This window comes from Motacilla alba, chromosome 10 (assembly GCF_015832195.1).
Source record: "Motacilla alba alba isolate MOTALB_02 chromosome 10, Motacilla_alba_V1.0_pri, whole genome shotgun sequence".
In the NCBI taxonomy this organism is placed as follows: domain Eukaryota; kingdom Metazoa; phylum Chordata; class Aves; order Passeriformes; family Motacillidae; genus Motacilla; species Motacilla alba.
This window is the reverse complement of record NC_052025.1, coordinates 10,144,585-10,160,284: the sequence shown is the minus strand read 5'-3', so window position 1 is coordinate 10,160,284 and position 15,700 is coordinate 10,144,585. Positions and strand designations below refer to the sequence as shown.

Sequence of the window (15,700 nt, the reverse complement as noted above, 5' to 3'; positions counted from 1 at the left end):
GATTTTTTTGTTCTCTGTTTCAGGTTTCCATCATATGATAGTATGAGTGATCTAAATAAAGTTCGGAAATAATGGCCAACTGATTCTTTTAGCTGTATTGTCAGTAATATCCATCTTTAGGGTTCCAGCTAATAAAAGACAGAACTATCACAGATTCTCACAACATATCACTATATATCAATTTCCTCAAAATAGTAAGAAACTCCCCTGCTTTTTTTTATATCCACTTGCATAGCTAGTGAATTCTGGAAAGCACTGGTACTAGACAGATGAATCCACCATGCCCTGGATAATTGAGGTATTGTTTCTTTAGGGAATGATGTCTGCTGTTGTAAGACTAGATCTGCAACTTTTCCCGCTACATTTTGACAGCAACTATTTGTATATTTTAGAAACAAACTTGGTTTGGTTTATCATGCAGCGTCAAATCACATTACAGCTTATATTGAGTTTGACATGATGTGACATATTATGAAAAAATTCCTCAAAGCTTCAGATGGTATCACAAGATTCATTTTTGTGATTTTTTTTAAATCCCATCCACATTTTCTAGTCCTTCTCTAAGCTGAGCTATCTCTAACAACATTGCACAGAGCTGAGTATATAAAATCTGAGTACAGGACATTCTTTGTACAACACATGGTTACCCTTTCAGACAGGAAATCAACAGATCTCCATAAACAGTGTGATTGCACCAGTTAAACTGTGTTGCACTTTCTTGCCTGCGAGCCTATATCTTGTCAAATCACTATATACTTCAGCTGGGGAAGCCATGACTAATGAAAAATGAACTAAAGCTTTGTGAATTGCAATGCTGTGAATTTATTGCTGTGTGTCAGTGCTTTCAAATCAAGACTTAATTGATCTGATACTGTCTGTAATAAAGATGACACTGCAATTTTTCTTTAGGGCCATGGAAGCATATGTCGTTATATACTGAATATATGTTTTTACTGCATTTTTGCATCCTTTAATGCATTGCTGCTCCATATTTCACTGCTGCTTTCTTACAGGTTACACTTGAGCCCAAAGCAGCCCAAATATTGTAGAGGTTTTTTATTTTTCTGATTCTTGTAATGTTGCAAGGGCTACGCCATTGATAATGCAAATCACTCCAGAAAAATGGGACCTCTCGCTTTTGTGAAAGCCGCGTTTCTCGTTGAACTGACGGTCACCCATCCATTTCCTTCTCTCGGCAGACGTGCGCCCTGGATTCTGCTACTCCACGCTGAGCAACGGGCGCTGTGGCAACCAGCTGCCACAGCCCCTGTCCAAGATGCAGTGCTGCTGTGACAGCGGCCGCTGCTGGTCATCTACCCCCGCCACCGCTCCCGAAATGTGCCCCATCAGATCCACCGGTATGAACCCACCCGAGCTCCAGTCAGCATGGCTCAACGCTGAATTAGCAGTGATTTAGTTGTGGTTGGTTTTTTAGCAGTAATGTTTTCATTTAAGAGCTACACAGAATGGTTGAGGCTGAAGGGCACCTTGGCAGATTGTTTAGTCCAGCTCCCCTGCTCAAGCGAAGCCTCCTATGTGGATGAGTGCTCAGGACCCCCAGGAGGGCAAGCAGACAGAAAGAATTATTTCTTGCTAATTAGTGTTTTTTAGTCAAGTTATTCTGACCTTACCTGCTTCAGCTTAGTTTTCAAAATCCTCTTCAAGATCAAGTTACTTCCTTTAGACCCTTTTAATACATCCCTAATCCCTCTGCATTTTCATTCTCATTGGGAAACAGGGATTTCTTTCCTCATGACAAGCTTTCTGAGGTGCCATATATTTCCTGAAGGTGGACACAGAAGATGATTTCTCTCTGCTACCAAAATTCTTTATTGCCTCCTTGTGTATTGAGATCCTCAGATAATGTATCACTTGAATTGAGACAAGATGGTGATGGTGAAGATTGTTATGAGGGACTGGAGGGAAACTGATTTTGAGATTGTTTAGGACTGGAGACCTAATAAAATCCTTTAGAAGAGAAGACATGAAATTTAAGAATTCATAGGAGGCGGTTCAGGGAGGTGCAGATGGAGGAATAGGATTGTAACACTATAGCAGCGTAACTCTGAAGAAATTGTCAGAGTTCGTATATGGGAGTTTTTATTATTCTTGTTTTTAATCCTTGGAGTGAAACTGCATAATACTTGAGCAGAAATCTACAATGAGAACTGTTGGAAGACTTTCTGTTGCTGTCTTATTATTAATATTTAAACATGTTAAAAGTTCAAAACTGGCTAGAACAATGCTAAAACTGGGTGCACTCTATTGATAACCGTCTGAAATAGGAGAAATTTTTCAGTTGTAACACAGTTCTTGCTTTCTTCAAATACTTTTTAATTGTTCATATCTAACTGGTGAGTAAACTGGGTGGAAAAGTAAAGTAATTTGGCCAAGGCTGCAGACCTAGACGTCACGGAGAAGGAGCTAGAACCCAGGACTTCCTGACTCATAAATCTGTGCAAGGTCTTCCAGATCATGGTTACATGCCACTTCTTTTTTGGTTTTGCTTCTGACCTGAGATATAAATTGAGACTATAAATTGCCCTTTTAAAAAATGCTTTAAAATTCTTTGAAAAGCTTTACATGCATTTAAGCTATTACTGGCGTTATGTAATCAAGTTCAGATATTCCTTACATAGTATATCCTGAGAAAGGGGGACAAGGAATTTAGAGCTGTCAGTGGCCCAAAGCATCTTTAACTCTGAAATGGAAATTTACTGCAATATAAAGGAGAGCACTAGCTGCATAACGTAACTGAGTAGTTGCATTTTATATGTGGGCAGCAGACCCAGTTGCTGCTACAAAATAGAAGCTCCAAAATTGCTAGGATTACAAATGGAAATTGAAGTAGCAATAAAAAAGGCTTGCACTGTATTTTTCATAATATGGTGGGAATTGTTTATGTGGAATAACAGAGTTTACCATTGACACTATTTAAAGACTAAAAGGAACAATAGAGTGAAGTGCAGTGAAACATGAAGCAAACTGATCACCCAACAGCATTAAATAAATGCAAACATCATCATCAGGAAAAGCAGAACTTTAGGCTATGATGTTTGTTTACAAATCTTCTGTGATTCAAGAAGAGCTTCTAATGTGTTTTACAGGTGGAAGGAGATACGGTGAAAGTGTTGAAGGCTGAAATATCCAGCTTAGTTCTCCCAACATTTACTTTATTTTTCTGTTCTTGTTTTTCATATTGTTTCAGGAATTCATTAATCTCTAGATTTTCCCCCTATTATATAATTCCTCTTCCCTGTTGTTCCACAGACTTTAAATTTTGAAGTTCAAAGATATTGGCTGCACAAATAATTACTTGTGTGCACACAAATTGTTAACATGAATTAGGTCAGCTGGAATGTGATCTTTAATTGTGATACTCTGTGCATTTTTTAGATTGCAAGTTCCAAACCCACACTTCCTGAAGACAAAAGAGTCATGGGCAATAGGAAAAGTGGGGCAGTAGGGCAGATGCCACTAATAGAGATAAAGAATAGAAGAATGCAATGCACACACCATAGAATGTGCTTACAGCAAAATAGATAATTTTCTCATCACCTGGAAAAGGATGAATTTATGTGGATCTGACTTGGTTTCTCTTTGACTACACTGCTTAGACTGCCCCTTGTTTGGTTTCTGCTTTTATTGGCAAACTTAATTTTCCCAGGGAAATAGTGTTAGTATATTCATTTTCTAATTGGTTTTGCCTCATTGCTTATATTTGTATTTCTTTGTTTTAGGACATTAATTTTAAGAAACCCAGTTGAAACTGGGCTTTTTTCCCTGTTCAGTATTTTTCTAACTCTGTGGCAAGCTTTCTGTTAAATTAACTTGGGATCAAATCCAGAAGTCCTTCTTTAGGTAAACTTCACACTGAGTTCACCAAAGATTTTTGCTTGAAAGAAGACTAAGTGGATTAGGATCAGGTCCCTGCCTCACTGTTCAATTTCATGTCCAGAATGTCAGTTCTGTTACCTTTTTACTGGCAGTCTTCTGACAAGTAGTGTTGAGATTCTGTGGATTAATGACTCAATTCAGAGAGCAAAGCTTTTTGCTATGAAGAAAACATATAAGCTCACATTTTCCAGATTATTTAAGGTTTGTTATTGCTAATCTGAAACACTGCAAAAAGGGAGAGTGTTGGATTAAATAGAGCAGGCTGCAAGAGTCTAAAACAGCATTCATGTTTTCATGTTTCAGACGAGTATCGTAAATTGTGCACAGTAGCTGCTATGCTGCCAGCAAGGCCCGACCTTCCTCCGGCCCGTCCTGACGTCATCCCGCCGCCACTCTTTCCTGATGTTTACCCTCCTCCGCATCCAGAAATCATCTATCCATCTCGAGCTCCGCCAGTTCATCGTAAGAGAGAAAGAAATAGCCTCTCCTTGCACCATGTGCATTTAGCTTCTTTAAAAACATGCATTTCTCAGGAGCAGTGTGCTCCCTTAGCTGTTGGTGTCTTTTACTTACTTTATGTGGGCATGGAGGCTCTGCATGTCCTTTTAATCAGAGCCTGCCTACCATGTACCTTGTCAAGATACCTATCTCATTAGTAGTGATGTCCTTGATAAGATAGGTTTCAAAAATCACATTCTCATTGTCTGTACTGTGGCTCATGTATTGTAGTAGTTACATTACTGTTATTTCAAGGCTGTTGTGAGCTTTGCTGCATGTCAGCACTGCAGAATATGAATAGCTCTTTGACTAGTTTGTGAAAGATATTTACCTTAAAGAGCTTGTCTGAGAGAAAGCAACTTCTTTCAGGTTGTTTTCCTCACTTGCACTTGGCCAGGTAGGAAATGTACTGATCAAAACTCTGCTGGACACTGAGACTGATCCAGTGCACAGTAAGAACTATTTTAGTGATACACATGGATGGGTTAGTTTTCCATAAAGTAAGAAGGAAGCCAGAGCAGACTATCAATATAGAGCAATATACCAATATCATATAGTCCTTTTTTTTGTCTTTGCTCAGAGAATTTACTACGTGCCCATGTGGTCTGGAGTAGGCATGTGCCACCTGAAATCATTTGGCATAACCACATACTCTTTTGCAAGTGAACATAAGCTGATTTTGCCCATACTCTGCAGATGCAAGCAGTCTCTGCTTGCACTGGCACCAGCTGAAACTATTTAGTCTTGGTTCAGCACCAAGCTGAGCTAATAAGCCTAAGAGGCAAAGTATTTTAGCTTAGGCTGACACTGCACTGACGTAGTTGCACAGCTTCTGGTCAGCTGGTAGCAGGGACAGAGCCAGCTCACGCCTGCCTGCCAAAGACAGTATAGGCATATTCCCAGGGTTATCCCTGCCCTCCTCACTGCTATCTGAGAAAGCGAAAATAATGAACCAGTCTGCTTGCTCTTTGCTGCTCCAGGCTTTTAGTAGTGTCCCTGCAGTGCCACACATCCACTTTACCTCTAGGTATGAGGAAACATAGTCCTCTTTGATAGGACAAAAGATGAAAACACAACCAGACTTGCCTCAATGAAAATTTCTGTGGTTGTTAGCTGTTTTCAAACAAATCTCTAAGAGTCAAAGTGCCATTTTCTCTCTCCCATTTCACTATGTAATTCACATTACAATGGAAGGTAAATGTTGATTTTTAATGGAAAATCCTGCACAAGTTGTAGATTATCAGAAACTATTATGATGAACTATTAAAATAGTTTTCCAACTGTTGTTATTTCAGCGATCTTGCCGGTGAACTTAACTGACTATTGCCAAACATTCCGACATCTCTGCCGAAATGGGCGTTGTATTCCCACTCCTGGGAGCTACCGCTGCGAGTGCAACAAAGGATTCCAACTGCATGGTAGAGAGGAATGCCTTGGTATGTGGTTTTCTGCTGTAAATCACAGAGGGGAATTTCATTTTAGAGAAAAAAACATTCTTCTCCACACAATGTAATAACTGAGTTCTTAAATAGAAGAGCCCCGCCTCCAAAAAAAAACCCCAGTGAAGAGACTTTGACAAACTGATTGATTTCAATGGCAAACTTATTTTTACAACAATTTTGCCTTTAAAACAGTATTTAACAAATCTTGTAACAAAATTACACGGAAGCAAGGATTTCTTATTTTACTAACCCATTACTATAATGTGTTTATTAGTTATTGAAAATGGACTCTTTAAAATGCTACCAGCTTTTTGAGTATGCAATGACCTATTGTTAAAAAAATCATAAATTTAGGCTTAGTAGGATTTACAAGTCCTTTTTAAGTTCATGAGTAGTATCTTGTTGGGCTCTTGAGACGTTTAGGCTTGGAACTCAGCAGGGGCTCAACAACAGAAGTAATGATTAGCTGTCTCTTATAGGCAAGATTTTGGTTCTGTCAAAATCTTCAGTGGAGCTGGGAGTGTGGAGATGTTGAATCTCTCACACATGCAATATTTTACTGAAAATTCATTTTTCTCAGATCCTGTTTATCTTAAAACGTGGGATCTTCTTTTGGGATCTCAGTGATGTCCCCTTTTCTTAAGGATTGAAGGGCACTATTTCTCCAAGTACAAAATGATAAAATACCCCTGCAGGCAAAAATAACTGCCAGCCAGTGTGGTAATAAAATTGTATTGTCTGTGTTCCACAGATATTGATGAATGTGAAAGGAATCCATGCATTGGTGGTGACTGTGTGAACACACAAGGATCCTACATCTGCCAGTGTCGTGTTGGGTATCAGAGCACGGCCACCAGAACGGAGTGCCGAGGTAATGGGCATACAGCCACATCTGCTATTGTCTACTTATCAGGAGGGAAAATAGTTTGCAAGCAAAATTTAACAGATGGGTCAAATATGGGAGTTTTTAAAAAAAATAAAATTGAGGTATGGCAGTAAAAATGACTGACCTGCTGGAGCTGGCTGTTCACTGACTGGGTTATGAGAAAAGGCATTTTGTCTTGTGCTAAAAGGATCTTGGCACTATTTATGGCTTTGAAATAGAAGAGACATTTTTTCTTGGCTTTTTGCCTTTTTTTTTTTTTTTTAATATTAAGACTTTTTTTTTTGCTGCTTGAAGATCTCAAGGACAATTAAGCATCCCTTCACTGGAGAAACACTTTATGTATTAAAGACTAAGGAAGTTGGGTAGAAAGATAAAACTTCCAGTGAGTAAATATAAGGTTACACTGCCCGTGTGTTTTCTCTGCTTACTGCCAGAGAAATAACTAAAGATAAATTACAACAATGAAAACTTAGCTATGGAAAAGTAGTGGGGAAAAAAAAAAAAGTAGGGAAACTCTAGATGGGGAAGCCTCAGAATCCTCATTATAGTTATTCTGAAGATCTGACTCGACTGTAGTCCTGATGGTCTTCATCCTGTCTTCCTGTGGGAGTGGGAACACAACTCAGCGGTTAGCCAACCCTCTGTCAGGATTTTGTGACTCCCAAATTGGGGTAGGGATTCAACAGCAAAGGTAGATGGATGCAGTCCTTTATAATTAAGGCATGATGAAAGATTTCTGGCAGAGGAATAAATAGTCTTTGATAGTCCATAAGAAATAAAGCATCTAAATGAAACAGGATGTTTGAAGGCTCAGAGTCACAGCTTGTCTTCATATTTTGCTTCCTGCACCGGGTGCAGGGTGCAGAGCATGCACTCAGTCTGAAGCAGAAAGTTTCTAAAAAGCCAGAAGAAAGTTACCTGTATTAGTGTGCATTTCTTTCCTTCCTTTTGTGAATCAGAGAGGTGTTTGTGGTACAGAAGCTTGCTCTCTGGTCCAGGAAAACATGCAGAGCCAGCACCACTGCTGCCTGTTGCTGGGGAGTATTTGACCTAATTGCTGCCAAGCAGCCGTGTTGCGGAAGCATCTTCATAGTTCAGCTGACTGGTGGTGAGGGAGTGCTGAAGGGGAGTCTCAGCTGTGATGAATTTACTCATGAGTCATTTTTGTCACACACTTTTAATTTGACTGATTCATTACACAAATACATGGTTGTCAGAAGCCCAGTAGCTTAATGGCATTTAAGTGTGGTCACTTAGCAGTTCCTTTGCAGTCTATGGGAACTGTGCCTGCTTGACAGCCAGAGCAGAAAATGCTGTGATGAACAGAATCTTGGTATTCTAAAGGAATTTTTAGGTCAGTGTAGGGGAAAGAAAAAGACTAGTGGGGTGCATTTGGCAAAGTGTACATATAGCACTGGTGCCTGCCAAATCAGCATTTGCTGTAGAATTACTTTGCATTACTATTTTGGACGTAGAGATTTTATTTTTTTGCATGCACAAATGTGTCTGTGCTGATGTGCTTTTGGAAATGTGTTCTTTATGAAGTCTCTCAAGCTCTTGAAAAACGAAGTCTCCATAATGACCAGATGTTTATCTGTTCCTTGCTCTGAGGTTCCAGGGAGGGATTTTTTCTGCATGATGACTCTGATTGGTGACTAAACATTGCAGTCTTTATTGCAAGCTACTGATTCATCTGTTCTTAGGAACCCTTATAATTCTAATATGAGCTTGGCTGAATTAATATCTTAATTGGAGACATAGGTGAATAAAGTCACATTATGATTAACGATCTGAACAAAAAATGCTTGTCAATTGCAGAAGAGAGGATATGAAAAGGACCTCAAAAAAAGGTTAAATTTTATTATGATTAGCTGTCAATGTGTGCTTTAACAGCTAAGTGCTTACTATAATCTGCTCCACATTTCTGATGAGAGGAGGTCAGGTCCTACAGGGAGATGACAGCAATTTTGGATATTTCATTGAGAGAGGGTACTTTGATGCTTTGCAAGTTTCTCTGAGGAGAAAAAAATGGTGATGTTATTTCATTTGAAAATTAGATATATGTTGGACTAGTGGTGGGACTCTGATCAGCTGTGTGTATGTAAAGAACAATGAGGTTCAGTATTAATTTTTGACACATTTAAATGGCATCAGATGCATAAAAATACAAAAACAAATGAGATCTAAAAAATTAAAAGGCCTTGAGATGCTGTAGCATTTCTGCCTGTCCTAAGGAAGAAAGCTGGTGGAGTAGCTGAAGCCAGACACAGGTGCAGTCAAGGGCCGGAAAAGTGGGGTGAAAAGGGACTGAGCAGAGAGGAAACTCACATTTATGCATTGCTGCTTGATGGTGCTTGTTTATCAAAAGAGGTTTATCAAGCCTGTACACTTTTGGTGGAGGGCTGCAAGCTGCTGTTGCAGTGAGGGGTCACTGAGCAGCTTGTGCCTCTGCTGGCATGGTTGCTTGCTTGCAAAACAGTGATTTTCAGGGATTTCTTAGACTCTTCACAGAATTACCATGCTGCTAAGAAGGCAAGTGTAGGTTCACAATTTCAAGAGGCATCAGCTCCCCTGGCCTAAGTGTCCAGAGATCAGGGCCATTTGGGAGGACACCCTGTGCTCCACTTCCTCCTGAAGTGCAGCAATGCATTTCCACGGAGAGGGCTTGGGAAGGGCACCCCCAGGGTATTTGGGAAGCATGGGTGCATAGTAGACAGGTCTGCATGGGCTGGTTGTGATCCCTGTGAGCAGAGTCCCCTGTGTGCAGGAATCTCTGGGAGATGGTCCAGACCTTGATGGAGAATACTGAGCAATCTGAAAAATGTCTAGACAGTCTGTCTCAGCATCTCCTCTCCCCTCCTTTGGAGGAGAGGGAGAGCTGCCAGCCTCGTGTGATATCACTCTTCAGGTCCTCCAAAGCACTTGCCAAGCACCTCCTGCAGAGAGAGGGGAAAGAGGATCTGATGTTTCAAATACAAAGTAAGCAGGAGAAATTCTTCTGAGGTGGGAAAGTCTTGAACTTTCCTGTTATCTTACAAAGCAGCAGCAAAATACAAGCTTTCCCACGTATTTCCTTAAGTAGTTAGGTACTGTTAAATTAAATTAAAGTTCAGTAAAAATATTTTGACAATGGGCAAAAATTTAAAAAAAATTGCAAAAATTGTGATTCTTGTTTGAGAAAGCTGCAGGGTAGTGTTCACTGAAATTCTTTCAAAGCAACTTGAAATTTCAAGCTGACAAACATTTTCCACCCCCATAATGTTCAGTTATGGAAATCAAAATAAATCATTTTTCAGGTAATACAATTTTCACGGAGGTTTAAAAACCCGGGGGAAGGGCAAATGGGAAAAATTGCTCTTGAGTATAAAAAAGAATCTCCCAAAATGTTCTTTTTCTTTCTGGTTGACTTTCAGACATCGATGAATGCTTACAGAATGGTCGTATCTGTAATAATGGACGATGCATAAATACAGATGGCAGTTTTCATTGTGTGTGTAATGCTGGCTTTCAAGTGGCAGTTGATGGGAAAAACTGTGAAGGTAAGACTTTTCTGAAGTTATTCCATATCGGTAATTACAGCTGCAAGAGGTTACTCACATCAGTGAAGAAGAAAAGTACCCCTGGTGGGGGGAAGGAACAAGAGTCAGATATCCAAATACCTTTTGCTGTATCTGGGAGGGCAAGTGAAATGTCTTTTGCAGCCAGTTCTGGAGCCTTGGCTTGGCAATCCTCAACGGGATGTCTGTCCAGCAGGAGAAATAGCACATACCACTATCACAAAATGCAGTTTCTTTGATGGGAGTGGTACATTTTAAAACATAGCACGAGTCACATGCTGCCTGATTCTACTGTGTGCTTAACAGCATGCTTTATGGGATCTTACTGGGTGACTAGCAGTGTGGTTTATGTAGATGCAGGCTGGTCTGACCTATAAAAATTGTTTTAACAAAAATTTGTAAACATAATTGATGTGTTCCTACCTCCCAGACCTTTAGTAAAGGGGGAAAAAAGAAGAATGTTCTTTATCATGCTTCCCAAGGTCTTTGGGAGGGTTCCCAATGATCTATTCATACGTTAAAAGAATTTCAAGCAGTGTTCTTAGAAACATTTTTGGCAGAATATTATCTCAGTGATTCAGCTCAAAGACTTAATGCCAAAATTCCTGGTTGGGATAGATACACGATTTTTTTTTCTTAATCATAAATTATTTTTGTCTGACTTAGCCTGTAAGTAAAAAGAAAACACACTATGTCTAGAAGTGTAATTTCTGTCCAAGACAGCTGCAATATTAAGGAAAATAGCACGATTCTGAATATATTGTAATGTCATTATGATCCAGTGATTTTATGTGCTAGTAGTGATTCTGTTAATCCTTGGTAGAGACAGACATTTTAAGACTCTATTTTTCCTGACTTTTTTTTTTAGATACAATTTAGCACCATAAACTGCTTTTAAAATATCTTATTATGGAAGTACATTGACTAAATATATTTGGAAATTAGACTATTCAGGAAAAAACTCTCTATTCTGATTTCTTCCTTTCCCACCAAATACCATGTGCTAATAGTAATAAAAACCAGGACATCGGCAGTCTGGTAAAACATTTTTAATTCCATTGCATGTGCTGCCAGAATGTCTGTTGCATCCACTTATGAAACAGTTTCATCTCTGGCATTGTAATGCATTGAGTTGTATGGACACACACTAATCAGTAAAGACCATGGCATTGTGCCATACCTTAATGTAACTGTGTGTAGTTCTTTAGATGAATCTGGTAAATACTACTGATTTTTTTTGGATGTAACATCCGAAACTGATTTCATCTGCGCCAGGACGAAGTAAAGACTGAGAGGATATAAAAGCTTACTCAAATCAAGAACAGAATTCTCTGTACTTGCTTTTTTTTTTTTTTTTCCTTTCCCGTTTCATGAGTAACTGTGCAGTGTTCAGAATAACAGTGTCTGGGTCCTGCACCTTTTCCTATTTGAATCCTCCATGATATCCCATTAGGTCAGAGGGTGAGTAATGCTTTCATGAAGCTGTAATTAATAAGTACCCTTTTGTACGGCCTATCATGCTGAATGCAGGAAGGGGGCAGGTTTTATTTTAAATGGAAGTTGAGGATGGCCACAGAATCCATGCTTGAGCACAGTGCTGGGAATTCTCCCATACTGTGAATCTTAGATTCGTCCAGTGGAGGTTATAAAAGTTTTCACTCCAAACCCAAATGTTCGCTTCTCTCCCTTCAGGTCTTCTTAGTAACATAAAATTGTGTTTATTCCAAACAGGAGGCTGCTTCTAACCTAGCTTCAATTTAGATTAAGATGCCAAACCCTCTTTAATTACATCCCTTCTCACTTTTTGATGACTTTTACCAACTGGAAGTTCTTAAGCTGTCCAGTTTCTCATCCATTTTTTGTTCTCTTTGCTTTTTTTGGATTAATTCCTTTTTATGTCAATGATTCATTACGAAAAATGGAGTCATTGCTTTGACACATCCTCTAGGACAGTGCAGTATGTCCCATCATATGTTTCTGATTATCATTATAGCTCTGACAACTAAGAAAAAAATTAAGGTGTATCTTTTGGATATAATCAGTAACAGTTCTTATGCTTAAATCTTATGAGCATTATGTCTGTCGTCTACAATTTCAGATATGGATGAATGCAGCATCAGGAACATTTGCCTCAATGGCATGTGCATCAATGAAGATGGCAGTTTTAAATGCATTTGTAAACCAGGGTTCCAGTTAGCATCTGATGGACGCTATTGCACAGGTAAGCACAATAAACTATGGGTTCCCAAAACTTGTGAGTCTCATCTCTCTGGGTAGCTTCAAGAATAGCCTTTGTGATTCTTGGGAACAAGAGATGTGGGGCAGAGATCTCAGCAGGTGTGCTTTTTTAATCAGCTGGAATTATTTGTCATTGTGCAAGACAGTACTGAGTCTTCTCCACATTGTTGAGCAACTGCCCCAGCCAGCCAGTGGGAAATACTCTTTGAACAAGGACTGCATGATTTGACCTAGTTATACTTTGAGATTTTTTGCCTATGGTGTCTTCTGCAGATTGGTTCCAGTGTATCTTACATTTTGTGTTTGGCCTTTGAAAATATCTTGCCTTTAGCCAACCAAACATCCTGGCTTACTGCCTTTTTTGGGCTTTTCTCCCATTCCTGTCTGGGTGCTCCTAGACAATACAGCATCTCTGAGGAGTGCCCATCTTGGTCACCATCACCAAGATGCAGACATGAGCACCACAGCAAGATTGTCTTTTCCATTTGCTGCATGGGTGCAAATGAACTATTGTGCATTTACCACGCAAGTGTCTCCTTAGCTTAACAGCTGCTGGCTGTGTTGGCTGCAGCCTTCACACACTTGGAGCAATGGCATTTATTTCAGTTCTTACCTGATTTCCATGTGGGATGTGTGTGCTTTGCCAAAGCTTGTTTTCCAGCTGGTCTGTGTGTGGGATGTCAGTGAGACTTCAGTGCCCATCAGGCCATGTCCTATCAGCCAGTTGTGTTCCCAGAGATCACTGGCTGCTCTCTGTGTAATTAACACGAATTTGACTCATGGATGGAAGCTCAGCTGAGTCCAAACACTTCTCTTGATTTTTGACTTGAGTATCTTTTGGGGTTTTTTTAAACTTTTTTTTTAAATTACATCAGTCTGTGTCCTGAAATGCCACCCAAGAAAATGGTAATTCTACCTGACTACTTAAAACAAAATATTGTTTTAATGTGTAAATTGTGTGAAACACAATAATGTCCAGCCTCTGTTATGTGCCTCCTGACTAGGAGTATGGATACAGTCAAAAAAGGGATTCTGGCCCTAGAGAAATGTTACTTCTCTGCATCAAAGGAGGAATATTTGACAATTATACAAAATTGCAGAGAACTCAACTGATTCCTACTGAAAGTTGGAACAAATATCATAGTAAAAAGAATGATTTCTCCCACTGCTTTTTGCACTTACGTTAAGCCTTGTTCTATATGAATGACCATGTAAACATTTATTACATGTTAAAGTTGTTATTCGTCAAAATTAAACCAGATTTTGAAACCTGGACGCCCAAATTACACTTTTTACCTTCTTTGTATTTGTCTCCTTTCTTTCATTTGCCCAAAGTATCATGAAACAATTCCCAGGTCTTCAGCAGTTAATATGATTAGTGATTCTGAATAGGTTGTTTATATCATAATGTTAATACATAGAGGTTTATAGAAGGGATTTAGCTGTAAGATAATTATTAGATGTTACTTGTATGCATTCCTTTGGTTGTTCATTGGCTGTTCATGTTACCATTGATTATTTAGCTACTTGTCTGCAAGAAATATCTACTTTTAAGAAACTTTCCAACAAATATAGATAGAGGTTTGCTTGAAGGATATTTTAGGGAAACTCTTCCTGTCAAGGCCGAGGCTCTGGCCAAGCCCTGGTCCTGGCTGGTTGGGAAGTATGCCAACAGACCCTGGTGTTTCTGCACTAAAAATGTTATCAAGTCACTTTGATTTGCTGATATGGTCTTATAAAAGCTGGACCCCCTTTTTGAGGTAAACTTGGAAACCTCTCCTGGGAAAGGTCCTTCAGGTTCTCACTGTGAAATGGGGCTCCCCACTGATTGCAGACCCTGGGTGATGGTAAAGTATTTAGGCAGTTGATGAACCATTACCTTGCTTATTTTTTCTTGGTGTGCACTTATTGTTTTATTAGATGCATTGTTTTACTGTTCATAGTCAGAGAAGTGCATGTTATCAAAAAATAAAAAAAAGAGAATATGGCTCCTCAAGAACATTTAGATAATGCAATGTTTATACTAAATTTTATGAATGCAGATAATCAGTTTTGATCCCCGGCAGAGCAATACTGCTCTGAAGATTTGTATGTGCGGAACCAATTTCCAAAAGTTTTATTTAGGGATCCACAGCTGAGTGTGCAATGGCAAGGCCCAGCTGATTTACTAACCTAGTGGAGAAGGTATGCATGTGTTCTGTCACCAGCAGGTCCAAAGTGGTCACCTGCTTGTCTGGACAAACACTGATCGCCTCCGAGACAAAGCCCAGTGAGAGGAAAAATGACCTAATCACCATCCAGCCCTTGTGGCCAAAGCAGGAGCAGGGTAGGGTTGCCAGGAACATGGTTGTGCCTGAAAGCTTGCAGAGGCAGCTTGCCAATAGAGGCCTTGTGTCTCACTGCACTCACCATCATATTGTTATGTTCCTGCTGACTTTCTTCAGTTATTCCCTGCTCCATGCTTCCAGAAAGACATTCAGTAACATCAAAGTCAGCATTCCCAGCCAATGGACTCCCTCCTCCCTGAACAGCGCAGCCCCCGAGCCCAGGCCATGTGAACTTTGGAACAGTAGCCATTTATTTCCAAATGCAGAAAAAGCAACTCTCTTCCTGGGGACATTGGACACTGTCCTTTTGTTTTCCTATGCTGTGGGTCCCTTTGTCAGTGGCATAGTTGTTTTTGCTGTGTTTTTATTGGTTGAGCAAAGAAGAGGAAGATGTGGGAGATAAGAAATCCTGTTCACTTCTGGTGAGCAGCAGCAGGACTCTGGGAAAGGTTCAGCTAAGAGCGAGGTAAAGAACAGGTCATATAACCAGAGACGGGGCTGCCTGGCTGGCGTGTGCCCGCCTTGTGTGTGAGGAGTGGTTGGTTGGTGAGATGCGGGGACGCCGTGGGATCAGAGAGCTCATTGGGTAACAGGACATGTGAGCAGCCACACCGCAGTGGCAGGCAGCCAGTGTGTGCCTGTTTGGGTGAAGTTTAGAGCATGAAAAGGCTTGGTTTGTTGCAATAAGTGATCTTCTTTGGCGTGAACAAGAAGGAGGTCCGTGTATCTTTGTTCCCCATTGCTACAAAACTCTAAGGTCAGGCTTGGATGTGCAGGGAGTGTTAGCACAAACAGACAGTTCCGCAGCAAATTCGTTTCCTGCCTAAGTGGTTTTGATAGGGAATTGCATGTGTG

At 40.0% G+C, this 15,700-nt stretch overlaps 1 protein-coding gene across 3 annotated transcripts in view; it reads left to right on the top strand.

Moving 5' to 3' along the window:
• FBN1 (fibrillin 1) overlaps positions 1-15,700 on the top strand; it is a 146,847-nt gene that overhangs the window by 62,442 nt on the left and 68,705 nt on the right. For all 3 annotated transcript variants that reach the window (XM_038146667.1, XM_038146668.1, XM_038146669.1), the window contains 6 exons: positions 1,200-1,358; positions 4,201-4,359; positions 5,691-5,831; positions 6,589-6,708; positions 10,137-10,262; positions 12,379-12,501. In XM_038146667.1, the coding sequence (XP_038002595.1) occupies positions 1,200-1,358; positions 4,201-4,359; positions 5,691-5,831; positions 6,589-6,708; positions 10,137-10,262; positions 12,379-12,501 (828 nt within the window). The remainder of the gene's footprint in view (positions 1-1,199; positions 1,359-4,200; positions 4,360-5,690; positions 5,832-6,588; positions 6,709-10,136; positions 10,263-12,378; positions 12,502-15,700) is intronic.